Source organism: Trachypithecus francoisi, unplaced genomic scaffold (assembly GCF_009764315.1).
Source record: "Trachypithecus francoisi isolate TF-2019V2 unplaced genomic scaffold, Tfra_2.0 Lachesis_group3, whole genome shotgun sequence".
Taxonomy (NCBI): Eukaryota; Metazoa; Chordata; class Mammalia; order Primates; family Cercopithecidae; genus Trachypithecus; species Trachypithecus francoisi.
The window spans coordinates 85,165,574-85,191,774 of NW_022681468.1; the positions used below are offsets into that span (position 1 = coordinate 85,165,574).

At 54.5% G+C, this 26,201-nt stretch overlaps 2 protein-coding genes across 16 annotated transcripts in view; one reads left to right on the plus strand and one right to left on the minus strand.

The window, feature by feature from the left end:
- Positions 1–5,520, plus strand: part of ZNF219 (zinc finger protein 219) — a 14,652-nt gene extending 9,132 nt beyond the window's left edge. For 4 of the 10 annotated variants that reach the window (XM_033188688.1, XM_033188689.1, XM_033188686.1 and 1 more), the window contains exons 2-5: positions 1,873–1,961; positions 2,250–3,687; positions 4,030–4,161; positions 4,433–5,520. In XM_033188688.1, coding sequence (XP_033044579.1) covers positions 1,956–1,961; positions 2,250–3,687; positions 4,030–4,161; positions 4,433–5,037 — 2,181 coding nt within the window. In that variant the 5' untranslated portion in view covers positions 1,873–1,955 and the 3' untranslated portion in view covers positions 5,038–5,520. Of the gene's footprint in view, positions 1–1,872; positions 1,962–2,054; positions 2,115–2,207; positions 3,688–4,029; positions 4,162–4,432 lie in introns of all 10 variants that reach the window. The other 6 variants (XM_033188682.1, XM_033188680.1, XM_033188683.1 and 3 more) reach the window with 4 other exon arrangements.
- ARHGEF40 (Rho guanine nucleotide exchange factor 40) lies at positions 5,325–26,130 on the minus strand. 6 transcript variants are annotated; one of them, XM_033188674.1, is made up of 24 exons: positions 25,814–26,127; positions 23,004–23,201; positions 21,065–22,313; positions 20,746–20,913; positions 20,480–20,600; positions 19,788–19,884; positions 19,601–19,681; positions 19,355–19,471; positions 17,656–17,751; positions 17,440–17,555; positions 16,919–17,045; positions 15,155–15,277; positions 14,921–15,064; positions 13,818–14,428; positions 13,458–13,692; positions 13,018–13,104; positions 11,879–12,094; positions 11,006–11,176; positions 9,725–9,902; positions 8,471–8,575; positions 8,113–8,256; positions 7,478–7,620; positions 6,691–6,737; positions 5,325–6,553 (listed from the first exon to the last, which is right to left on the minus strand). In XM_033188674.1, exons 1-23 carry the CDS (start codon positions 25,814–25,816, stop codon positions 6,696–6,698), a joined length of 4,572 nt encoding a protein of 1,523 aa, XP_033044565.1. In that variant the 5' UTR covers positions 25,817–26,127; the 3' UTR covers positions 5,325–6,553; positions 6,691–6,695. The 6 variants fall into 6 exon arrangements, 5 of the variants coding, with proteins under 5 accessions (XP_033044565.1, XP_033044569.1, XP_033044567.1 ...); XM_033188675.1 differs by having other exon boundaries at positions 5,333–6,553; positions 7,478–7,608; positions 25,814–25,903; XM_033188678.1 differs by lacking the exon at positions 23,004–23,201 and having other exon boundaries at positions 25,814–26,128.
- Between the last annotated feature and the right edge of the window lie 71 nt (positions 26,131–26,201).

The window sequence follows — 26,201 nt, forward strand, 5'->3', positions numbered from 1 at the left end:
GAACCACAAACTTTTTTTGAGCAGGAAGGGACTAACAATATAAATTAGTCCAATCCCCTTATTTTATTGATGAGTAAACTGGGAGGTTAAGTGATTTAGTAAGGGTTGTAGGGTTATCAATGTTCAGACTAGGCCTACAATAGCCTTGTACCCCTCAGTCCTATTCTAATTCACCTTTTGTGGCACTATTCAATAAGCCTAGCTAGGCTCTTAGTCCCAGGAAAGGATCCAGAGGATGAGAGTGGGTGCCCTAATTTGAAGCTACAGAAATACACATATTAAGTGATAGTGGAGGTCGTCTAGTGACCCTTGGACAAGGACACTTTGTTAATTATAATAACTGCTAATAATAATCCTATAGCCCAGATTCCACATGTAACAGGTACCTGCCCCTTCACGGAGTTTTACCACATCCACTAAATGTCAAAAATTAAAGAAGCCTTGGACCTCCAGAGCCTTTTCTCTCTGCTGACAGGCAGGTTGACTCCTGGCCCAGTTCTTTTCTATTAAAGATCCTTAGGCAAAGTAATGCTTGCATCTTTTTCTTTCTCAGTAACCCATTTCAGTTTCGTGATGCCTATTGTAAGGAAGTTCTTTATATCTCAAATATTCTTTCTTAGACAAAAATAAAAAAAAATAAAAAAAATGGTTAGGCCCACATTCATTTAGCCTTGACCAGATACCGTTCTCTATATGAGGCAGAAAAGTAGACTAGATGACTCCTGGTCATCCTCCCAGGCCTATTTCCATGAATCTTGATTCTGGGGTTTCTTCTAAGTCCTCATGCTAAACTCCTCTGCAGCTTAGGATCAGCACCCCCCACCCCCCCATCCTCTTCCTCTCAATGATCTCCTTCCCCAGCACTGGAGCTCTGCAAGTCCCAGGCCTAGGGAATTTTAGCCTGGAGAATTTTAACCCCTTCCTGCTCAGAGCATGTGCTGAGTCCCTATCTGTGCAGATGGCCCAGCCCCGCCCCCCGTCCCTCACTCCAGCCTCTTGAGCTCAGAGCCAGTGTAATCCTCCTCTTGTGTGAGGGAGCCTCTCCCCTGCAGAGAGGAGGAAAGCCTGCCTCGGAACAGCCCTGGACAAAGGGGCTCAGATGCCCCATCATACTGCAGGCTCCAAGGTTTGAAACAAGGGGATGAATCCTATACGGTATTTGCAGTTTTTAGCCCCTTCCCCAGGCTAGCTGTGCCCCTTAACTTCCACTCCTCCCCCAACTCTCTCTTCATTCCCTCTCCCTCTGGCTCCCTCCCCCTCATGCCCCTCCCCCTCTGTCTGTCTTCAGACTCTGCTGCTGGGAGGTGTTTCTCTCCCATGCATGAATGAGTCTCTGTAATGAATGGAAATGAATGGATCAGGAATCCAGGCGGAGGGAGGGAGAATGAGGGGGGAAAGACAGAAAGACAGGGTAAGGGCAGAAGGAAGCACTGTGGAACCTGGAAGGATGTTTGGCTGGCTGGTCAGTTAGGGGTCTCAGAGCAACTGATCCCATTTGGATAACTGGGGAGCATGGCAAGCCCACCCCATTTGCTCACCACACTGCATAGCCCAACCTACATGGGAGAGGGGCATACTGTGATGGTCTTCCCCACCGCCAGGGGGTGGGGTGGTAGCTGTGGTTTTTCTGGACCATGCATTTAAAATGTAGAATTTGGGGAAGAAATCTGGATTATCTGGGAGGCTTGTAGGCTTGGCAAATCAAGAGGTACAGTTTTTGAGTACAGCAGCCCCTTCGTGCCTCAAGATGCAAGTAGGGAGAAGGGGTTGGTTTTGGGAATACAGAGTGCTGAGAGTCTGGGGGTAGGGAGTGACTTTACTGCTGAAAACTAGGGCTCATCTTTTCCTTCAAATCTGTCTCTCTTGCTTTAGCTCCACAGCACCTGTTGCCTTCATTAGCAGCTTTTCCTCCTCTTCCCTGCACTTCCCAGAACCAAAGAATGTGAAGGGGGTCCATGGAGGTGAGTGAAGCTCTGGCTTCAACCTACAAGTACCTACAACGGTATACTCCTTCTCCTGCCTACCTCTTTCTCTCTTTGACCTCCCATTATTAGAAGTTAACTCCTTGGTCCTGACATCTCGATTCCCATACACCCCACCCCCAACTTCCCGAGGTGAGTAGCACTGTGTGTTCCTAGTTCAGGCCCCAGTCCACCTTCCCTCGTGTTGTCCTGGCCCTCGAGGTGACGCCCTTTCTTCCTTTACAGCTCTACCTTCACCCTTTGCTCTACGCAGATCTTTCTCCACAGGGCTCACGTCCCCGCGCCCCGAGCGGCCACTTAGCGCCGTCGCCGCCGGCTTTCGACGGCGAGCTGGATTTGCAGCGATACTCCAACGGGCCAGCGGTGAGCGCAGGGTCGCCCGGGATGGGAGCGGTGAGCTGGTCTGAGAGTCGTGCAGGCGAACGGCGCTTCCCCTGCCCTGTATGCGGGAAGCGCTTCCGCTTCAACTCTATCCTGGCTTTGCACCTGCGGGCGCACCCAGGCGCCCAGGCCTTCCAGTGCCCACACTGCGGCCACCGCGCGGCGCAGCGGGCTCTGCTGCGCTCGCACCTGCGCACACACCAGCCCGAGCGCCCACGTAGTCCTGCTGCACGCCTGTTGCTGGAGTTGGAAGAGCGCGCGCTACTACGCGAGGCTCGACTGGGGAGAGCCCGAAGCTCAGGGGGCATGCAGGCCACCGCTGCCACTGAGGGCTTGGCGCGGCCCCAGGCTCCTTCATCGTCCGCCTTCCGTTGCCCCTACTGCAAAGGCAAGTTTCGCACCTCGGCGGAGCGCGAACGCCACCTGCACATCCTGCACAGGCCCTGGAAGTGCGGCCTGTGCAGTTTCGGCTCCAGCCAGGAGGAGGAGCTGCTGCACCACAGCCTGACGGCCCACGGGGCTCCCGAGCGCCCCCTGGCGGCCACCACCGCTGCGCCTCAGCCTCAGCCTCAGCCTCAGCCTCAGCCTCAGCCTCAGCCTCCACTCCAGCCAGAAACTAGATCAGTCCCGGAGCCGGAGCCCAAGCCCGAACGTGAGGCAACCCCGACCCCAGCTCCTGTCGCTCCCGAGGAGCCCCCAGCACCTCCGGAGTTCCGCTGCCAAGTGTGCGGCCAGAGCTTTACACAGTCTTGGTTTCTCAAGGGCCACATGCGTAAGCACAAGGCCTCCTTCGATCATGCGTGTCCGGTGTGCGGCCGCTGCTTCAAGGAGCCCTGGTTCCTTAAGAACCACATGAAGGTGCACGCCAGCAAGCTGGGCCCACTGCGTGCCCCGGGGCCTGGCTCCGGGCCTGCCCGGGCCCCTCAGCCTCCTGACCTCGGCCTGCTGGCCTATGAGCCATTGGGCCCAGCGCTCCTCTTGGCCCCAGCGCCCACCCCGGCCGAGCGCCGTGAGCCCCCGAGCCTCTTGGGCTACCTAAGCCTGCGAGCTGGCGAGGGCCGGCCCAACGGCGAGGGTGCTGAGCCCGGGCCCGGCCGCAGCTTCGGAGGCTTCCGCCCGCTGTCCTCTGCTCTCCCGGCCCGGGCTCGCCGGCACCGTGCAGAGGAGCCGGAGGAAGAAGAGGAGGTGGTGGAGGCCGAGGAGGAGACCTGGGCCCGGGGCAGGTCGCTGGGCCCTCTGGCTTCCCTGCATCCGCGCCCGGGTGAGGGACCAGGGCACCCTGCCCCTGCTGCTGGGGCCCCGGCAAGATCGACCACCACGCAGGGTATGTAGGGAGCCTCCGTTCTCCGGGTACGCCGCGTCCTCCTCTGACTTTTACACTGCCACTCCCCCATAGCTTCCGTTTTAAAATAACTTATCTTTTATTTCTTCTGAGTTTTTTTGTTTTGTTTTTTTTTTCCTGGAGGCTTTGCCATCATTTGAGAACACTTGACTCTTTAGTCACAACAAATCTAACCCCTCAGACTTTTGTTTCCTTCTGGACTCCGAGGGGAAGCAGCCCTGTGGGGTGGGTGTGGGGTGGGTATGGGGTGGGTGTGGGGTGGGTGCGCGGGACCTGGACAGGGTGTAGGCCCCCGCTGACTTCCTCTTAATATATGTGTTGCAGAAGAGAATGGGCTGTTGGTTGGAGGGACCCGGCCTGAAGGGGGCCGGGGTGCCACCGGCAAGGATTGTCCCTTCTGCGGAAAATCTTTCCGCTCAGCACATCACCTCAAAGTGCATCTGCGAGTGCACACAGGTGAGGGAGGCAGCTTCCGGCGTGGAGAGGGGACTGGGGGGCGGGCAGAAAGGCAAGGGCTACCGAAACACCGGGAGGTGAAGTTTGTTCCGAAGCCTTCAGTTTGGCTGGATGAGATCACTTGGGAAATGCTCCTTTATTAAATCAAAGTGGGTGGGAGACGCAGTGCCCTTTCTTGGTTCTGAGAATGAGGTCTCTAAATTGGGCGAAATTCGGGTGGGTGCGTGCAGTGATCGTGACCCCGTTACCCTATTGCACCCACTTTCCCCAGGCGAGCGGCCCTACAAGTGTCCGCACTGCGACTACGCGGGCACCCAGTCCGGCTCTCTCAAGTATCACCTACAGCGCCACCACCGGGAGCAGAGGAGCGGGGCCGGCCCTGGGCCACCCCCGGAACCACCGCCTCCTTCCCAGCGGGGTTCAGCCCCGCAATCTGGAGCCAAGCCGTCTCCACAGCCTGCGACCTGGGTGGAGGGTGCCTCAAGCCCCCGGCCTCCTTCTAGCGGTGCTGGGCCGGGGTCCCGTCGGAAGCCCGCCAGCCCTGGGAGGACCCTGCGCAACGGGCGAGGTGGTGAGGCCGAACCCCTGGACCTGTCCTTGCGGGCAGGGCCGGGAGGCGAGGCCGGGCCGGGGGGTGCCCTCCACCGCTGCCTCTTCTGCCCTTTCGCCACTGGAGCCCCAGAGCTCATGGCCTTGCACCTTCAAGTGCACCACAGCCGCCGGGCTAGGGGCCGCCGGCCACCCCAGGCTGACGCGTCCTCGCCCTATGCCCGAGTACCATCAGGAGAGACCCCTCCCAGTCCTTCGCAGGAAGGGGAGGAGGGCTCCGGGCTGTCCAGACCCGGAGAGGCAGGGCTAGGGGGGCAAGAACGGTAGTGAGCCCTCAGGGGCGATTAGCTTAGTGAGCTTACCCCGCCGGAGCCGGGGAGCGCTAGAGGTAGTTGGGTAGAGAAGCCAGCAGGGGGCAGCGTGGGACCCATATCCCAGCCCCAGGCGGACCAGAGGTGGAAGGGGCGGCGGGCGTAGGAGGGTGGGCTGGCGGTACCCACCCAGCCCAAGGGAGTCACAGTGCCTTAGAAGTGGCAGAGGTGAGGGTCAAAGAACGGGGTCCCTGGGCTGGCAGAGAGGGTTTGTGTCCCTGTTGAGGAGCCACTCTGCCAGTCTTTGCTGGTCCATAGGTGTGAGAGTTTATTTTTGTACAAGGGGTGAGGGTGGGGAGCACTGTACCCTTCTAGCCCCATCAGGGGCCCTGTAGACGTCGCTATTTTTGGTACGATTCCTGTCATCCCTGTTGCAGAGTCGTGTCCCCAATAAACAGGTGTCGTGAGGCACAGGGCCCTGTGTCTGTCTGCCTACCTATGTCCTGCTCCTCTCTTTGGGCCCTTCTGTCAGGAAATAGTCACCTCTTCAGACATTTAGTTATCACCCAAAGAGTTTGACAAGAGATGCAGAATACTGGGTTTCACTCCCAGGTTTCAACGCAGCAGCTCTGATGGGGTCCAAGAATTAGCATTTAACAAATAGCCAATCACGTTCTCACACACTGTGGCCTGAGGGCCTCATTTTGAGAACTGCTGGACTGTGCTGGATCCCCGTTTGTCTGTGACCAGTTCAGCCTCAAGGAGTAGATGCAGTGTGGGAGAAGGAGCCTCAGAGAGTGTCTGGAGCCTCTGGGAGCCACTGTGGAGGAGACACATTCATCCAGGCTCACACACAGCTCTGGGCCTGGGAAGGGTACAGGGGACCTTCCAGTCTTGGTTTTATTTTCTGTGTTCAAGTTAAGGGCTGGTTGAGGGAAAGTGCTCAAGTTATTTATCACCTTAATCCAGAGGACTACTCTAGCTCCTTGGAGGCAAAGTGTGAGTAAATACATTTAATATAACAATAGTATTATAATAACAGTAATTACATATATAAAGTCTACAGTTCCCTGTTGCACCCTCCTGTTATAGTTTGCATAGCTTCATTTCTTGTGACACCTCAGAATGGAGTCACCGGGAACTCCAGTTGACCTGGCACAGATGATTCTTCTCAGGGAAAGTCAAGGGGTGAGAAAAGAGGAGAACATGGGCCGCCAGGGAGGGCTGGTGTGGAAGTGATGTCCTGGATACAGTGGCCCAGGATGGGAAAGCACTGGAAGAGGGATAACTTCCCCACCTCCAGGGTATGAAGGCAAGCAATGTGGCTGCTCTGGCTCCTGCAGGAGAAGGCACCAAGCTAGGGGGACTAGAGATAGTGGTGGCAGGGCAATACTCTGGTCCTTAGACCTCCTGTGTGTCCAGGAAGCAGAGGGAAGAAATTCAGTGATCGCCCAGTGCTCCATTATGCCCCACTGCCATCCCAGCCCAAAGTGTGCTGAGAGGAGAAGCTGCAGGCAAGTTCTGGATCTTCTCTAGAAGCCAGGAGAGAAGAGGGAGATGAGTTGGGAGAGGGAAGAAGCAGACTCCCAAGTAGTTGGGGACAGGAAGGAAGGCACATGCAAGACGGAAGGAGTGTTGGATGTGGTAGAAATTGGGGATGCTGACTCACCCAGGTCACAGAGGCGTGGTGGGGTCGCTCAGGGCTCGAGCATGGCTCTGGGGGGAGAGAAACTACAGTGAATTTAGGGACATATTTCTTGTCTTTCTCTCGCTTTCTTTCCCTCCATCCCTCCCCACAAGGCTGTCAATTCATCTCTCTTTCCTACCCAAAGTCCTTGAATGTTGCTATTTACTTTTATTTTTTTAGAGACAGGTGCTCACTGTCGCCCAGGTTGGAGTGCAGTCACACAAATGTGGTTCACTGAAGTCTCAACCTCCTGGGCTCAAGAGATCCTCCTGCTTCAGCCTCCTGAGTAGCTGGGACTATAGGTGTGCACCCCTCAAAAGTTCAGCTAATTAAAACTTTTTTTTCTTTTTTTGTAGAGATTGGGTCTCACTATGTTGCCCAGGCTGGTCTTGAACTCCTAGGCTTAAGTGATCCTCTCAGCTGAGCCTCTGAAAGTCTGGGATTACAGGTATGAGTCACCTCACCTGGCCTGCGTTTTGCCATTTTAACCCAAGTTCAAGACAGGCCACTGGCATTCTCCCCTTTCCATCTACCCCAGCACTATACTCCTTATTTAAGATTCCTTTTAACCTGTGACCTTGATGCCTCTTAGCCAGGTCCAGGGGAGAGGAGAAAGGTAGACAAGATAATAAATCCAGTCTGTAGCCTCAGCTAGGAGCACAGGTTCACAGTTTTCCCCCAACCCCCCTGGGGTTGAAAGATCAGAAAAGCCCACCCAGAAAGCAGCCAAAGAGATCACCTCGTTCCCAGCCTCATTGTAGGAACTTACCTGCCGGGATAGCCCTAAGATCCCTCGACTGGCCAGGGTGGGAGTGCTGCTCCCAGGGTGGGGGGGTTGCAGGCTGGGGCTGTTTCTTGGTCCTGGGGACACATCTCCAGAAGAGTCAAGTGTTTCTGGGGCTGAAGGGGAAGCTAGGGTGAGAGCAGAGTATAGAATCCCTCCAGATTACCTTAAGCAACCAAGCTGCTCCATCAGGGAAGAAAAAGCTCCATAGCAACAGGAAGCTGTAAGTCACCATAGCGATCCAGTTGCAAGGGAACCCCCTACCAAGAGGCAGGAAATTGTCAGCAGCAGCATTAGAGCAACCAGGGAAGAAGCGACAGGAAACTATAAGGATTGCCGTGGTGAACCAAGAGGGTACAACAGGAAGCTGAGGCAGTTTCCATAGAAACCCAAGGAGAGCTAGAGAGAGAGGTACAGAGGAAGTGCTCCTTAGCAACAGGCTGTTGTAAGCATCACCCTAGCAACCAGACGGAAGGTTCTTTTAGCAGTGGGGAAGCTGTACATAGTTGTCATGGCAACTGGGCTACTTGGCTAGAAAAAGGAATTGCTCAGCAGCAAGCAGCCTGAACATCACCACCATGACCAAGCTGTTGGGAGCCACCCCTTGAGAGGTGCCTCACCCAGGGAAATTTGCTTGACGTCCAGATCCCAGGCCTCCTCCTCGACGCGGGCAGGCAGGGAGCAGGCTCCCGGCGAAAGGCCGGGAAGGGAGGGGCCGGCATGCTCAAAGGATGACACGGCCACGGAGGCCCGGGTGCGGGCGGCTGCAGAGAGTGGGGAGTGGGGGGTGGGGTGCTGGTGTGGGAAAGCCCTTTTGGCTCCCTGGAATGACCCTCAGTCTCACAGAGGGCCTCCCAGCCAGTCCCACTGATTTGGGAACGAGATGGCCTTCCTGACTTTCCACCACACCTCCCCTTTGTATCCTCATTGTCAAGGTCTTCACTCCTGGGGTCCACCCCCCAGCACCCTGGCCCTCACCTCTTCCAGTGAGCAGGGCACTCAGCGTCCGCTCCCCAAGGGCTTTGATGTCCAGGAAGGGTTTATTCCCAATGCCCATGGACACCATCTGCTGCACTCGGAGCTCTGGGGAATAGGGACACTTGTTACCAACTTCTTCCTGCCCTTCTCTCTAGCCCTAGCACGTCATGGTTTACTTTTTTGGTTTGTTTTTGTTTTTGTTTTTCTCCTTTCCAACCCTCATTCCTCCCTTTCATTCCTCTTGTGTCTCTTTTTACTCCTCCTGTTGACTATCACAACATGGATGGCAATGATGGTGTGACTTCCTTCTCAGATATCTGGCTCTTCTATCCAGTATGTTGCATCCTGCCCATTCGGCATCCCAGCTGCCTGATTTCTACTCTGTATCTTGGGTATTAAGAGCAAAAAAAAAAAAAGCAAAACAAAACAAAAAAAACCTCACATTTTTACATACTTTTACAGTTTACAAGGTGCTTCCATATATTTCACCTTACTTAATTATCCCTATTACACTAAGATGAAGACATTACTATTTCATTTTTCAGATGAGCAGAATGAAGTTCAGAAAATTAAAACCAAGGTAAAACCCAGCAAAAAGTCAAAAATAAAAACAAAACTAACAAAAAACAAAACTAGTCCAGGTCACACAGCAAGTAGCAGCAGTTCTTAAATCCAAGTGAGTGGTTTCTCACCTTTTTCTAGCCATTTGCTTTATTAAAAAAAATTTTTTTTTAATCCTTTAAAGACAGAGTCTTGTTCTGTCCCTCAGGCTCAAGTGCAGTGGCACCATCATAGCTCATTGTACCCTTGAACATTTGGGCTCAAGTGATCCTCCTACCTCACCCCTCAAATAGCTAGGAGTATAGGTGCACACCACCATGCCCAGTTAATTTTAAACTTTTTTGTAGAAACGGGGTCTCACTATGTCCCTAGGCTGGTCTTGAACACCTGGCCTCAAGCAATCCTCCCACTTTGGTCTCTCAGAATGCACTGGGATTACAGGCGTGAGTCACTGCACCTGACCCCTACTTGCTCTCGCTTCCTTGAAATTTGCCAGCTTTCTTTTTCTTTTTGGTATATCTTAGGCTTATTTCTACCTCAGTAATTTCTCTCAAGCCAAATCTTGAATCTTTCTTATAAGCCATTCTTTCTTCATCCTATAAACTGTCTTCCCAAGCAGTCCACATACTCTCCAGAAAACTTCCTGCTATAACCCTGACTCCAAGCACCCTGTTCCTCAGCTCTGCCCAGTACCCTTATTGTGGGCTGCCTGTCTCCACAGCAGCTGGGCAATAGAACTTGTCCACTTGAGTTTGATCTCTGGTGAGGTTGCCTGCAGAGTATATGCCTCTCGTGCACGCCGCCGCCGAAACCACAACTCGAAGCAGAGTCCGCTGTCCCCGATGTTTTCTGTCAGCCCCATGTCAGCAGTCTGAGGAAGAGCAGAGGGCAGTGGGTGAAGACAGAGCAAGTCCTGGCTGGGTGGCGCCACATGGCAAGCACTGGGCTTAGCCTGGCATCTGATAGATGTTCAGTAAACGTTTGCTCAACACCTATCATGTGCCAAGTGCTCTACATTTAGTCTTCACAACAACCATAATTTACAGAAGGGGAAATGAGGCCAGAAACATGAAGCAACTTGCACAAAGGCTTCTCATAGCTTATTAGAGCTGGAATTGGACCCAGGCCTTTTCCTCTATGCTATACTCATGCAGGGGGTACAAAGTCTAGAAACCCTTAGAATTCACTCCACACTGCCTGATCCAGGACCATAGGTTGCTATAAATGCTTATCTGGATATCAAGGCTGTTTCCCTAAAGCAAGGCCTGCCTCTTCTTGGATTCTTTAGTCAAAGTATAGTGTGCTTTCTCCTCATGCCCTAGGAACCAACCCTAATGCCAAAGGCATGTGTGTCCTTAGTGGGAAAGTTCCTCTTCCAGTCTGGTTTGGAATGCCTCCTAAGGCTTCTGCATGAATGATAAGGAAAACCTCATGAAGTAGACCAATGACAGGGACTTCCAACATCCCCTGACACCCTAACTTGATGGTCGATTACAAGCCAAAGCCTATTCTATTTTTTATTTTTTATTTTTATTTTATTTTTTTATTTTTTATTTTTTTTTTTTTGAGGCGGAGTCTTGCTCTGTCACCCAGGCTGGAGTGCAGTGGCCGGATCTCAGCTCACTGCAAGCTCCGCCTCCCGGGTTTACGCCATTCTCCTGCCTCAGCCTCCCGAGTAGCTGGGACTACAGGCGCCAGCCACCTCGCCGGCTAGTTTTTTGTATTTTTTTTTTAGTAGAGACGGGGTTTCACCGTGTTAGCCAGGATGGTCTCGATCTCCTGACCTCGTGATCCGCCCGTCTCGGCCTCCCAAAGTGCTGGGATTACAGGCTTGAGCCACCGCGCCCGGCCCAAAGCCTATTCTAGATGATGCAGATTCTCAACCTGTGTTGGGGTTGAATTTCCAGAACATCCTGAGTTCTCAAGAAGAGAATGACTTCCTGTCACCTCCACCACTCACTCCAGGAATTGTACCTTAAAGGCCTGCTTGTAAACAAACATCTCTGACCCTCCTTCAGGGCCCTTGAGCTTGCTGAACAGGAGGAGATGCTCAAAGAGAAAGACATGGCGAAGGCACTTCTTTCGGCCACAGATGACAGTAAAGGGGTCTCGATGCAAGAGCTGTCCCTGCTCCTTCAGATCTATCTGGAGAAAGGAAAAGCAAAAGTGGTTGGCCCAGGGGCCCTTTGTTTGTATTTTACAGGGAGCAAAAATAGATTTATAGGGCAAGGGGCCTAACGCACTGGTTCTCAGGCAGGGTCAGGAAGTCAGGGAAGCCCTCAGCCTAGAGTCCATCCACTGGTCACTATGCACAGCACACCCAGCTGAGCAGCACAGCCCTGTTTCTGAAGATGACAAGGTGCACTGCATAGTAGGGTTTATAGGCGCCTGTGGGGAAGCCTTTGCATGCTGGGGATCCAGGAAGAGAATCAGCAAAGAACTGAAAGGGAAATAGGTCTATTCCAGAGGAGGATATAGGATTCCAGCATGTTTTGGAACCTCAGGGCTGGAAAAAGACTAGGTAGACGAGATAAGGTATGTGTTGGGTGTTGAGGTACAGGAGGAAGTATAGGGTAGGTGGGGAAACATAACAATTAGGAAAGGAACGGGCGAGTACAAGGCGGTTGTAGGAACATAGGATGTTCGGAGGACATAGTTTCTTTATTTACAAATGAGGAAAGTGAGGCTCAGTGAAGTTCAGTGACTCAATCAAGGCCACCCAGCTGGTTAGAAATTAAAGCCTGGGGCCCTCTGACCTGGAGCCTGGTTCTCCTGTCACCAACCTACATGGCTTCTGAGGCCGGGGCTGGGCCGTTTGAGCAGCAGTGACTGGAGCCAGGGCCTCACCTCACAGCCACGCACCGCCTCCACAGCCAGCAGGTCTCTGCCACGGGCCTCTTGTTCCCGGAGCAGCTGTACAGCAGCCCCAAGGGCCTGGCGCTCAGAGCTCAGCTCAGGCCCAGCTTCCCTCAGGAGCTCCTCCAGGAGCCGCCCATACCGAGCCAGCTGTTCCAGAGGCTGCTGCAGGGCTCGGGGCAGGTAAGGTCCAGCCTCCATGGAGCCCTAGGTTGAGGAGGACACAGACAGGGATGAGGAGAGGGCTGGAGCCTCTGGGGGCCAAGCTCAGGGGTTGGGGGGTAGGTGGGTGATACCCTAGGCTTTTGGGTATAGATGAAGCCCAGATGCTCCCTAAAGTAGGGCAAAACCCTTCCACCTGGAAAGAAAGCAGGTGGAGGCCTGCAGGCCAGCAATCATCATCTATATCTTGAAGGGAAATGGAACAATAATCAAAATAGTAATCTCCTGTACTCTCTGGCTTTGAACTTTTTTTTTTTTTTTTTTTCCTGAGATGGAGTCTTGCTCTATCATCCAGGTTGGAGTGCAGTGGTGCGATCTCGGCTCACTGCAAGCTCTGCCTCCCAGGTTCGCGCCATTCTCATGCCTCAGCCTCCTGAGTAGCTGGGACTACAGGTGCCCACCACCACGCCTGGCTATTTTTTTTTTTTTTTTGTATTTCTAGTAGAGACGGGGTTTTACTATGTTGGCCAGGATGGTCTCGATCTCCTGACCTCATGATCAGCCCGCCTCGGCCTCCCAAAGTGCTGGGATTACAGGCGTGAGCCACCATGCCGGGCCACTGGCTTTGAACTTTTAAAGTCACTTGTACGTCTTTTGATGTGAGCTCTTCTGCTGCTCAGATCCTCCCTGTGAGCTGGCTATAGTGACTATTGCCCCCATTTACCAGATGTGGAAATGGAGGCCCAGACAAATCAGGAGTCCTGCCCGGTCCCTCAGGTGGACTAGATAAGAACCTGGCCTCACCAGTCCAGTGCTTGTCCCACCCTCGGCAATTCTAGGAGATGATTGGTAGGTGATGTTCCTGGGCACATCCAGGAAAGCTTTTTTTCCCTGTGGGATTTTTGGGGTGGGTTTTTAGGTCTTCCTGGCCCCTCTACTTTTCTTCTGAAGATTGGATAAAAAGTTACCTTGCTTGAGGGACTGAGAACAGCCAGACCATTCTCCAGTTTGTGTCGGTGCTTCACGTACTGTGCATAAAGGCTGAACTGGTCCCCCTGTGCCAGTAAAGAACAGATAAGGTGTCTCCAGCGAGGTCCCTGCAAACAAACCTCTCTCTTCCCCCTCTCCATCCTCTCTGTAGCCCAAATGAGGGATGGGTCACCAGGGAGCACTCTGCCTACCAGGGAGGGAAGGGCTCCCTGTGGAGAGAGCATAGTCCAGGCAGCCCTTGAGAGCAGGGACGCAGAGGCTGAGTAGAGGCAGAGGTGCCCACAGAACAGGGCTGGGCCCCAATGGCATGGACCATACATGGGAGGAGAGGGCCGTGGGTACTGAGAAAGAGGGACAGATGGATGAGGCTGGAACAGAGAAGAGAGAGCACTTGGAAGAAGTTGAGGGGATCACTCACATGGCGAAGGAAGCAGGCCCCAATGCGTAGGGGGTGGGTAGCGCAGCCCTGAAGCTCCCGCAGAAAGTGTGTCCGGTGGAAGCTGCGAAGCCTTTCCCGGGCACTCAGGGCAGCAGCCCAAGTGCCCCGAAGTTCAGGAGTCAGCTCAGGCCCAGGGGGTGGCACTGGCTCACTCAAGGTGGCCACGTAATCTTGTTCACAGGCAATCAGCTCAGACACCAGACGCTGCTGGGCACTGCAGGCACAACAGGAGTGGCAGAGGAGGTGTGGGAGGGAGCCACTACCCCCAACAATGTCACCTTCTTTTCCTACTGGGCAGTTGGGTCTGCCTCTTGGGCACCAGTTGGGCTGGGATCTCACCTGATGCTTCGCTTGCGCTCCATCCGGGGGGTGCCTACTCCCCAGGGTCCGTCTGGCCCCCCAGCTCGGCCCAGCAGCACGTGTTCCCGCGGTGAGCACGTCCTGTCTACCACTTCAGTGCTGGTGACCTCCAGGCCTCGAATCAGCACAGCCCTTGGGGGCCTGCCCTCTGCTTCTGGAGCCAGCTCAGGGCCTTCCTCCTCATAGTCCTCTCCACATGGGGCCAAGGAGCAATGGGATGGGGCTGCCCGTGGCCCAGGGCTGCTGGGGAGCAGCAAGGAGCTGAGGCTGGGTGAGGGGCTGTGGGGGCCCCACTGGGCCCCTCCACTGCTGGCACTGTCTGCCCGCCGTCGTCGGTAGCCCCGTGGGCTCGCCTCCTCTCCCAGGTGTTGCTGAATCCTCCTCTCCAGCTCTTGGCAGCGGGCCCGGCAGCGGCCCCATTCTCGCAGGGCTGCTGGGTTGCCCAGGTCCAGGGCCAGGGCCCGCATCTCCTGGAAGGTGCCGGCACTGGGCTCTGGGGCCCGCCGTAGGGCCAGTGCAGCCAGCACAGCCTCCCGACCCGGCCCAGCTCCTGCCAGTCGAGCAAAGCCCTCATCCACCCATTCATGTGCCTACAAAATCAAAAGGGTTGGGGATGGGAGAGAAAGGGTAAAGGCCTGTGTTGCTCACAAAGGATGCCCAACGACAGCCCTTGTCCTCTTGCCTGTGGCTTCCCAATGCCCATCACTCTCCCCCTTTTTTTAATGTTCCAGCATCACTGCCTAACCATGTCACTCGGAGTTGGTATGGAGATGGAAGAGCCTATATAAAAGAATAACCAGTACTCATATGGTGTTTATGAGTGGCAGGCTCTGGGCTAACGGCTTTTATATATTGCCTCATGTAATCCCCACAGCAGCCCTGTGAAGTAGATCTATGGAGGCACAGTCAGGTTTAGTATCTTGTCCCAGGTCATTCAGCAAGCAGGTGGCACAGCTAAGAGTCAAAACCAAGGAGAGGGGCTCCTCAGCTTCCGCTTTTAACAATTTGATTAGCCTCTCCAGGCAGAAAGGAAGTAAAGAAATGGAAATGGGGGGAACAGAAGGAAAAGGCTCTGCATGTACCTGCTGGAAGAAGCGCTGTAGCCGCAGGGCCCGATGGAGGCCACTCTCAACCTGCTCCAGCCGCTGTTCAAAGATATCCAGCACCTTCTGGGAGGTGGCATTCTCCTCCAGAGCCAGGGCCGCCCGTGCCTGGGCCAGGCGCTCCTGGAGAAGGCAGGCTGCTCTCAGACCTGGTCCTCACTCCTAGGTAGTCTCCCCCTGCCTCCTCTCACCTGCCCTCCTGCCCTTTCTCACCTGGACCTCAGCGCTGAAAGCCCGGAATCGCAGCTCTGTCTCCTGCAGGGCAGACAAGGTGTCCCCGGGCATGGCAAAGCTTGCCAGCCTCTCCTCCCCTGGGCCCGAGAGCCACTGCAACACCTGAGGCAGATGGGGTGGGAGAGTAGGGGGTCATGGAGTGGAAAGGCAAGGAAGGGCTGAGATCCAGCATCAGCCCCACCACACCAATCTGTAGAACCTTGAGTGAACTATTGCATCTCGTCTGCAATATGGGAATGACAACAGTGAATGGTAATAGTTTCCACAAGGGTCAAGTGAAAAACCGAGCAAGAAATCTTCAGTAAGTTGCCAGATGAGTGGGAAGCTGGGCTGGTGGAAAGTCCTGAGGGAGGTGGGTCAAAGTTCCAGAGCTATGCCCGAGGGTGAAGTACATCAAACTGGGGTGAACCAAAGGCAAGATGAGGGTCATGTGGATAACTGTCGGCTTTCACTAAGCCTTGGCAATTGGTGGGCAAGGGTTGCAGGTACCTAGCCTGGAGAAACAGCACAGAAGGGGTGTGTGTGTATGTGTGTGTGTGTTTGTGTGTGTGTGTCCAGCTTTAATTGCCTATTATGGGGCTATACAAACTCTCATGCTGGTTCTGAGATATTTGACCAAAAAGTGATGATAATATTCTCCTCTGAAGAAAGGCTGGAAGCTGGGGGTAGGACAGCCTGAGGATGAGAAGTCTGAGACTCTTCCTAATAGCCAGTGCCAACAATAACCACTTTTATAGTCCTTTGCTGAATTCATTTGATCTTTCTAACCGTGTTGTGAGTTAATTGTTACTATCCCAATTCTACAGATGAGGACTTGGGAACTCAGAGAAGCTTCATGACTTGTCCAACATCTTACACATGGCAGAACTAGAAGTCAAGCTGAGCACTTTAGATTCCAAATCTTGTTTTTAAACAGTTGGGGAAACAGCTAATAAGCAGGTAAGCAAACAGGAGATGCAACCCATCTCTAGGATATTGGCTTAGAGGAAGCCAATACGAAGAAATCCTAGGAAATAGAAAGTCTCGGCTCCCGCTTTAGCACTGGCCCTGAGATGAACTTTCCCCTGATGCCCACCTGCAGGTCCATAAAGTATCCACTCACCATGCTCGGGGCTAGGGAGGAACAATCAGATTTCAAAGCTCCCTCTACCTTACATGGTAGGGTGGAGAGCAAATCCCTATGGGGCTCTTAACCCCAGGAGAGAAGAATCAAGGCTCAGAGAAGCCAGCCTCATTCCTGAATCTTCCCCCCAGAGAAGCCTGTAGTTCCTCGTAGGTGCTTTCAATGCTCTCTCCTTCCAAGGTGGAGGGAGGTGGTACCTTTCCGACCTCAGGTCTGAGGGATGACATCACGTAAGGAGTTAAGAGTGCATGTGTGGCAGTGTAACTCATGAGCTGGTATCAATAGACTTTTATTATTTTTCAGCTAAGGAGGTAGGCACTCCAGAGTTGATCAGCTCTTTTCAGAAGCCCCTAGGGCAGCTGAGCATCTCTCACAGTCTCTCAGCATCTTCGATCAAGCATAAACAGTGGGGAGGGGGAGACCTGGCTTTTCTTTACTGGTGCTACGATGCTCCCACCCTCTTGTTGAATCTCACACTGACCAACAAAGGTGAGGAGAGAGGGAGGGGCGTTCAATCAAGCCAGGCTAGAAGAACACCATCAACTATAAGTACCAACGGGAAAGGTGCTGGAGGCCATACTCCCAGGCTGAGGAAGAGGGATATAGGAGTCCTGGCTCACCTGCTGGAGTCGCCGCAGGCACTGCCGCTGCTCTTGATGCTGCACGTGCAGGTTGGAGAGGCGCACGAGCTGGTGAATGGCCTCGTCCACTTCCTGATACAGTGTAGCTGGGCCTTGGCCCTCCAGTCTGGGGAAGGAGCAGGAAAGAATGAATCATTCCCTTTGCTGAGCCCCTCAATTCTGTCCTCCCATCCCTCCGAGGGATGCAAACATGAGAAGTTGCATAGCAGCATGGATCAAAAGCATGGGCTGAACCCTGACTGCTTTGGTTTGAATCCTGACTCTTTACTGACTGATGTTGGCCAAGACAGTTAACATTTCTGATCCTCCAAATCCTCATTTGTAATAGTAAATGGCACACAAGGATGTTGTGAGGGTTATGAGATAGTAAGTGTAAAAGCATGGTATCTTGCCCAGATACATGCACAGTAAGAATGGCTGGCAGCTAAGGTTTGTTGGCAGCCTTCGGCTGTGTCTCCACCTCCCACTTCCACCTGCCCCCGCACACCCATCCCTCGTACTTGCTGCTGTGAGTGGAGCGCAGCCTCATCAGGATGGCCCCCCCATCCCTCTGCAGTGCCGTCAGCCGGGGATCTGCCAGCACCTTCTGCAGGGGCTTGGGCATTCCCACTGCCTCCTGGGGATAGGGAGTAGTTGCCAGTTGGGGTTCCACCAGAGAGTCTCCACCCCAGCCCCATCCCAATCCCATCCCCCCACTGTCCCATCTCATTTCATACCTCTTCCTCTGGCTCTGCTGCTCCCTCCAGTTCCTCAATGGCCTGCCGTACTGAGCCCAGCACACCTTGGCACAGGCGGCATAGCCTTACCACTTCCTGAAACCCACACGCAGGGATGGAGTTGAGGATTAGAGTTTAAGAAGGAACTTAAGCCCTAGGGTTGGGGTGAGGTAGCCCCAGAGACTTTTATGGAGGCAATGCTGAATTCAGTCCCTGACTTTGTTGCTAACTAATTGTATGATGTTGGGCAGGTCCAGAAACCTTCCTGAACTTCAGTTCCTCAACTGTAAAGTCAGGATAAGAAAGGCTTCTGTGATTTTTAAGGAGATGATGCCAGTTTAGCAACTAGCATGGGCCTGGCACATTGTACAGCTTGGTAACCGTGACCTTCCTTTCTCTCTGTCTTCAGTGGGGCTTCACCCTGTGAAACCCCCTCTCTCTGCCTATTCATGTCAAATTCTCCTTTGACACTAAAGGCGAAGCTTAGAGACCATCTACAGACCCCTCTTTCATACTCAGCTCAGATCATGTTTATTTCTCTCTTCTTGAATACTCACAACACTTATATTCATAGAATTACATGAGGTAAGTGCTGGAAGGACCTTTAGCAATTACACTGTGATTGTTACACTTCACTGATGAGGATACTGAGGCCTGGATGTTGGTGCAAGGAGCGGGTACAGAAAGGGCACTATTTCTGCAAGTGCGGTAAAGTAATTTGGAACAAGAATCAGCCTTTTGACTCAGTGCTTTCCAGAAACCCAATGACACTATCTTGCACTCTTCTCTACTTGTTTCATGATTTATCTCCCACCAAAAATCATGTACTACTTAATGTCATATTAATAATTTATTTGGCTGGGCACAGTAGCTCATGCCTGTAATCTTAGCACTTTGAGAGGCTGAGACAGGTGGATCACTGGAGTCCAGGAGTTTGAGACCAGCCTGGGCAACATGGCAAAACCCCATCGCTACAAAAAAAAAAAAAAAAGAAAATACAAAAATTAGCTGGGTGTGGTGGCACATGCCTGTAGCCGCAGCTACTCAAGAGGTTGATGTGGGAGGATCGCTTGAGTTCGGAGGGTGGAGGATGCAGTAAGCTGTGATCGAACCACTGCACTCCAGCCTGGGTGACAGAGTGAGACTGTCTAAAAAGAGTAATTATAATAATAATTTAGGCCGGGCGCGGTGGCTCAAGCCTGTAATCCCAGCACTTTGGGAGGCCGAGACGGGCGGATCACGAGGTCAGGAGATCGAGACCATCCTGGCTAACATGGTGAAACCCCGTCTCTACTAAAAATACAAAAAACTAGCCGGGCGACGTGGCGGGTGCCTGTAGTCCCAGCTACTCGGGAGGCTGAGGCAGGAGAATGGTGTGAACCCGGGAGGCGGAGCTTGCAGTGAGCTGAGATCCGGCCACTGCACTCCAGCCTGGGCGGCAGAGCGAGACTCCGTCTCAAAAAAAAAAAAAATAATAATAATAATTTAACATACTCCTCTCATCTCCCCAGTAGACCATGGCGCAGTGTACATGTTTTCCTCATGATTTGGGAGCCATAAATACTTGTTGAATTGAATGAAATGGAAACCACTTTTTTGCAACCCCATGGTATGTCCTGGACCTGGCATCTCTCCTAGAATGTCTTCAGCTGGGTCATTCCTGGCTCCCAGCATGCTGGGTGTTAGAGGGGAAGCTTACCTGGTGTATCTCTACCCAGTGACTGGGAGAGGGGTCTCTGTGACCTCCTAACTCCCACTGCAGCTCCTCTGGCTTGGTCACTCTTTTCAGATCATTCTCTGACAGCACCTCAGCACCCTGCAGAGGGTAAGGCAGGGTTTTCTTCCTGGGCACCCAAGGACTCAGAAACCAGCCTGGGGCTCCAGCCAGCTTCTTCTCCTTTCTCCACTACTGATAGGAAACTAGGTAGGAATGAAGGGCTCAAACCTGAAATCCACAGAGTTCAGTTGGAAGGTCATCATGAGTGAGAATCAGCAGCCGCTGAACGAGGGGAGGATCTCCTGAGTCCTAAGGGCAGAGAAGAATAACCCTAAACTGGGCAATTGGGTGTCCTGGACTGGCCACGAGTGAAGAGTTAGGATCCAGGGGAACTGCCTGTTCAAGGGGTGGTTACCTGAAGTTGGCTCAAGACAGTAATGAGTGCTGGAGGCAGTGAAGGTGCCTGGCGAAGGTCCAGCAGGACGGAGAGCCCCAGTGTCTGTAGATCAGGCCTGTGGGAGCAGGAAGAGTCAAGGAGGCTGCTGTGTGTGTGTTTTGGGGGATAGCAGATAAAGCAAGGCAGACATACAGGGTCTGTATTTAGTTAATAGTCCTCAGGAGAAATTAGTTGCTGGTACATTTGGGAAGATATGGGCAAAGGGCCAAATTCTGGGATGCGTGTACAGGAGGAAGTGGCCTAGCAGTTGGGAGTCTATATTCATATGGCTACTAGGTGAACGGATTAAAGGTCTGGAAAGTTCAGAATTCTGTTCTGGAATGGCATGCATTCAATGTCAGCCTGTAGTATGGTGCCTAATAGGTACTCAGTGCTCAATAAATATCTGTTGAATAAGTGAACCAATGTCCTGATGATCTTGGTAGTGTTGGAAGACAGTGAAAGTCAACAGTGTTGCTTTTGAGGATCAATGAAGATATGAAGCTGGAGGTCAGGGTCAATAAGGCCAAAGGTCAATGACTTGAAATCTGAAGGTTGAAGAAGTAGGTGTCCTTAGAGGTCAGAAGGTCAGTGTCCTGAGAAGGAGGAGGTGAGGGTCCTCATGAACCAGGAGGTTAGTGTCCAGGGTGCCAGGACTGGGCCTCGGTTACCTGAGCAGTGAGTGGAGGTAATGAAGAGTTGTGTTCAGCATGTCTCGGGAGGGTGGGGGCTCCTCAGGAGGGCACGGTGGGGTAATGGTCAGCAGAGCTCGCCCACTCTGGTCCACCCCTCCTGAAGACACAAAACGGCCAGGCTGTCCTGGCTGGGAGCAGTCCAAGCCTACCTCCCTTCCACCCTGCCTCCCCCAGTCCCCAAGCCCAGCCAATTGCTTCTCTTTCCCAATCCTTTTTCCCTTCACCCACTGATGCCCACTGACCTGTCAGGATGAGGAATCCAGATGCCATCAAGTCCCAAGCCACATCAGGGTCATCAGAGATGGAGACTGGAAGGGCCTCTTCTGGAATGCTGTCCCCTTTTCCTTCTTGCACAGTCTCCAGCAGAGGTGTTGGAGTGTCAGACAGGAGGCCTTCTGGGCCTGCGTGTCCTGCACAGACACAGACAGAAAAATGGGACTGAAGTTAAGATGGTTCTGGTTGTTCTGCTCCCAGCGTAACCCGGCTCCTCATCCTGCCCCCTCCCATAGGCCCGACCCGCTTTGGCCCTCGCCCCATGAACCTCACTCAGTGTCATCTCACCTGCCATACACACCAGGCCTGGCCCCTCCTGCTCTCTCTCTCTGGCACTCTCTTCTGTAGGCCCACAGGCTTCAGAGGGCTGAGGCTCTTTTTCGCCTGCTGTTTTGAACTCTTTGGGCTCAGATTCTGGCTTCCCTGAGCCTTCATATTCCTCCTTAACCAGGTTGCATTCTGGAAGCTTGTGCTCACTTGGTGAGGGCAGATTGCCAAGGGCTTCTTGGTGGCTGGCCTCTTCCTTGTCCCCAGGGCTCAGTGGGGCACTGTCCCCTCCTCGACTAAGAGCCCCTCTGCCTGCAGCTCGCTTCTTTCTTCTGTTTCCTTTGCCTGTTCTCCGAGGGGTACCAGGTGGTCCTTCAGCCCCCTGGCCACCTCCTCCTCCTCCTCTAAGCTCCCCTGGCCTCAGGGGGCAAGATTCAGAGGCTTCTCCCACGGCCTCTGCTGGGGGCTCAGACACCTCTAAGACTACTGCCTCTGGGACAGCCTCAGCTCCTGAGGGAGACTCAGGGGAGGCTCCAGTGCTGCTCCCCTCGCCGGGTGGGCGTGCTCCATCCTGGTCCCGAGGTCCCAGGCCCTTCTGGTGCACCCACGCCCGGTGTCTCCGGTGGCGGCCCTTCCCTCCAGCACCCTTGCGAGTGGGTACTGTCCGTACTCTGGAGAGGCCCGGGGAGCCTTCAGCATCTGCTGGGCTCCCTCTCACAGGCAGCGTCACCTCCAACAGCTCCACGTACTCGCCCTCAGGTCCTTCCACAGGGGCATTGTGCCCATCCCCAGGACTCCGGGTACCCAGCGCCTCCTCAGGAAGTGGAGGGCTGGGAAGCCCTGGAGGTCCAGAGGGCAGTTCTGGGGGCAGCGTACTTGGCTGATGTCCGACCATGAGGCCCTCTTTGTGCACAAATCGTGGGCAGATGAGCTCAGCCCAGGGCAGCCGCTGAATCCCTGAGGGCGCAGACAGTAGGCAGGTACTGAGGCGACCTGTTGGCCGGTCCTTGTTGATGCCTTGTAGCCACTCAGGTGTGAATAGGTAGGCACAGGCCTCATTGGGCACAGGAATCTCCTGCACCCGCCCACCCCCAGGGGCCAGACACTTGAGTGCTAGTCGTGGTGCTTGGGCAGCTGAGGGTACCACTTGCAGATAGAAGTCTCCTGGGCGCAGCAGTTGCCAGGGTAAGGCTGCTAGCTGCACCACCACCTGTTCGTGCAGGCAGAGCGGCCACCCCTCATGGAAGAAGAGGAATCCACTGTATTGGGCCTGGGGATAGAGATGGGAGGCTGCACTCAGGCCTCTGCTGAAGAAGCCAGCAGAAGAGGGAAGTTAGAATGGGCCCACCCTAGGCCGGACCAGCCCTATGCCTGGAAGATTACACTCTCAGGAGAGCAGAAGGGGAGATTTGGGGTATTCAGGTGGCAGAGAGGAAGGGATTGGGACTGATCGGTCTCCTAGTGGTAGGAAGCTTCTCTAGGAAGCTAGTTCCGTGTGTGGGAGGGTAAGAACTGAATCGTTACCAAGACATGGTCAGCAGATGCCATTGTCTTGGAGAAGTTAAAGACTCTTAGACGTCTTTATATCTGTAGAAATGAAGGATCTCTGTTGACTCATGTACGGGGGAGTTAGTATCTTGAGAAATTCATATGAGGGGGTGAAAATGTCTGGAATTGGGTCTGGAGAGTTAGGGTCTTTGGGGGTCAGTATTTCTCAGGGGTCAAGATGAATTTGGGGAAGATGAATGTGTGCGTGTGTGTGTTCGTGTCTGAATGATCAGTGCCTGTGAAGGTCAAAGTTTGTGGGAGGTCAGAGAACGAGGCTTAAGTGACTCTGGAGAGATCAGTATTAGGGGAGGCTGTATATCCAGGTTAGTGGGGGAATTAGTCAGCCTGGCTAGTCTGAAGAGTGTGGCAGTGGATCTTGGGGAAGGCAGAATAGTGATGCACGGCCACTCACACAGGCTTCCTGCTGGACCTTGGCAAGCAGGTGCTTGGCTGGTACCAGGAAGTCCAGCGTGTACCTCAGTGCGTCCTCCCGATAAGTCCTCTCCACCACCTGGAACACCTGGCCCAACAGGGTGGGGGCTGTTGCCTCAAAGGGTGGATACAGGGCGGCGAGAGTGCTCTGCACACAGTCCTCCACTGGCTCAGGCTCCTGTAGAGATAGGACCAGGCTACAGATCCCTAGAGATCACCCAATCGCAGCTCCTTGGGAGCTGCACTGGTCTGGGGGTGGCTGTGTTCTCCAAGGCCCCCATTGTACAATGTGTGCAAAAAGTGAGCACTCAGGAAATGCTGGCTGATGAGTCCAGAATGGGAGTGGGGCTGGGCCAGAGTGCTCAAGCGTGGCAGGGCACTCAACACTCAAGTTCTGAGACCTTGGCTTTGGAGATCCAGAGAGAATTTGTTGTGAATGCCCCTGATCAGGGCTGTTCCGGGTGCTCGTGAGTTGGGGTGACTGCATAGACCTTTCCCAGGAGAGAAAAGACAGGCTTCTGGGCTATCAGGGGACTGAGCTTATGGCTGAGAACTTGAGGGTGTGAGCCATCCTGCAAATCCCTTCTCATAAGACCCACCATCCAGAGCTCCCCATCTTAAGTGGAGGTGCCATCACCCACAATTATGTCCTAGAGATGATCATTTGGTGAAAAAGAGATGGTCATTTGGTGAAAAGAGGAGGATGGAAAGACTGTCTGTGACTGTCTTAGGTCTTTCTAGCATCCCTCTTCCCTCTCCCACAGTGGCTCTGAAGCAATCACCCAATCCTACAGCATGTGGGATTGGGTTACAAAGAACCGGGTGGGGGCAGTTGAAAGAGAAAAAAGTCACAAAAGGAACTTGTGGGAAGGGAGGAGGAGGCCTTAATGGTATGCATTAGAGCTGGTCTTTTCTGATTCCAGTGGGACCTCCCTCTGCCAACCTCCACTAGGAGTCTCAAAAAGACTCAGCCCTGCTTCATCCAGACTCCCCTCCCTAAGTGAGTCAATGAGACATCTTCCTCCATCCGGTAACCTAAACAACCACCCCTTGGGCTATTCCTTTGCAAACTTCTCTTTCAAGACAGTCTTTGAAGTTCCTTTTACTGGAATTTTTTTTTTTTTTCTTTTTTTTGCAGTAAATGGGGAAGGGGAGACTCAATGCAGCCTTTACCTTGGTCTCTACCTGCCCTACCCCCATGTCTTGCCTTTGCCGTAAAACAAAATAGCTTATTTTTCCCTGAGCTCCTCCATCCAGTTTGTCTGGACTGTCTAGGAAGTTAGGGCAACCACTCCAGAGACGGGGACATTCAGCGCGTCAGCGCGCAGACCCGGCCCCAAGGTGTGTGGGCGAGCAGACAGACCCCCAGTGTTCCGGGACCAGGCGGACGCAGTGCGCGTGAGTGGGGGGAAGGTGGAGATGGGCGGGGGTGAGGCAGAGTGGGGCCGTCTGCTCCAAGGCCGGGAGTGCGGAGCTAGGGCTTGATCAGCGAGGCAGCTGCAACCCATTAGGGGCGGTGAGCTCATGGCTGAGCGAGAGTCTCAGCCACAGGAAACAGCAGCGGCAGGAGGGGAGGAGGGGTCTGGGGAGGGAGGCGGCGGGCGGGAGCACGGAGACCCAGCCTCCTGCCGGCGGGGACCAGAGAGGAGACCAGAGAGACTGAGTCAGCTCTCCCTGGCCCAGTTCCTCTTTCTTTTTCCTCCAGCCTCCCTGCCAGAGGGTGCCCTTCCCTCCGTAGAGGGGCGGCCCCAGTGGTGCCCCTGCCCCTCCTCCACTCCCTGCGGTGAGCTCCCCCTGGCAAGGCCTCTCCCCCTCCTTCACTCTGCAGCGAGCGCCCCCTTGGCCATGCCCCCGCCCTCTTTGCAGTGGGCGCTCTCTCTGGCAGTGTCCACTCTTGCAGCGATGCTTCAGAGTACTCTGCAGTGAAAGTTCCAGGGCAGTGTTCACTCCTATTGGTGTGGGCTTCTCCTTAGCGGTACCCTCCAGCTTCCAGGGCCCCAGGTTGCTTCTACCAGGGTCCCCTACTCCCTGCAGGGAGCTCCGGCTCGTGTTCCCCTCTGTCTGCAGCAGGAGTGCCCTGAGGCGGCCCTTCAGTTCCCTGCAGCAAGAGCTCTGGGGCACTTCCCTCCCCCACAAACTCCGGTCGGCTCTGGCAGTGTCACGCCCCCTGGTTCTGTGAGCTCCCCCCAAGCACCCCCAACTACCCTGAGGCAGCCCGTTTTCTCTGCGGGAATTTCCCTTTTTGGCCATGCCCCTGGACCCGGCCCAGCCACAGCTGTGGCCGGTCCCCCAGGGCCGGATGGGTGGGCCTGCCTCACCGGGTTGGGGACAGGGATGGAAAATGGTGGTTCCATGCAAGTCAGTTCTCATGACCCGAGGGGCCGGGCCTCTTCCAGAGACGCTGCAGGACCAACCCGCTGGGGTCTCCCGCGGGTAAGGAGCTGGGACCAGAAGGGGGAGGGAAGCTCCAGGAAAGAAAGGCACAGGTCAGGACAGAGGAGGGCGGGGAGCGGGGAGGTGTGTGGATTAGGGGAGAGACTCAAGGGAGGATGGGGGAGGAGGTGAAGGAGAGGAGGAAGAAAGGGTGAGGGCAATACTCGGTGGGGACAGGAGCTAAACAGTCGGGCAGACGGACAGACAAATCGAAGAAGGGGGGATGGGAGGGAGGAGAGTCCCAGGAGCGCCGAACAGTCCGAGGCAGGATCGGGAGGCACCAGGCTGGGGACTGGGGGCCCGGAGCGGGCTGCGCGAAGGCCAAGGGGACCCAGGGGGCTGCGACGCCGGACTCACCATGGCTCGGCGCCGGGCCGCGTCCGACGCTTGGTCGGGCGGGCGGGGCCGGGCGCGCCACCGCCTCCCTCCCGCCGCTCGTGTCTCGCCGGGTCTGGCTAAGGGACAGCTCCGGCCGCGGTGGCGGCTCGGCCCGCTCCGGCTTCCAGGCCGCGGGGCCCCGCCAGGGAGGGCCGAGACGGCCGCCCCTCCCCGCCCCGCCCTTCAGCGCCCGTCCCCGCCTCCGCGCGGGACCCCTTGCCGGGACTCTATCTCCCTCGTCGAGACTCTCTGCCGCTCCCCCGGCGTCCCCAGCCTATCCGTCCCGTTCACCGGCAACCTTCTTTCTTCTCCGCCCCGCCCTCCAGCGGGTAACCCAGACCCTGACCCTCGGAGGCCCGCCCAGCCG

Excerpts from the sequence above, each read along its gene's own strand:
- ARHGEF40 (XM_033188674.1), bottom strand. Across the intron at positions 14,429-14,920 it reads TACAGCGCTTCTTCCAGCAG|GCACATGAATGGGTGGATGA; the intron begins GTACATGCAGAG and ends TTGATTTTGTAG. Across the intron at positions 8,576-9,724 it reads ACAGGCAGCCCACAATAAGG|AGCTCCGAGTGCAGCAGATG; the intron begins GTACTGGGCAGA and ends CCTATTCCCCAG.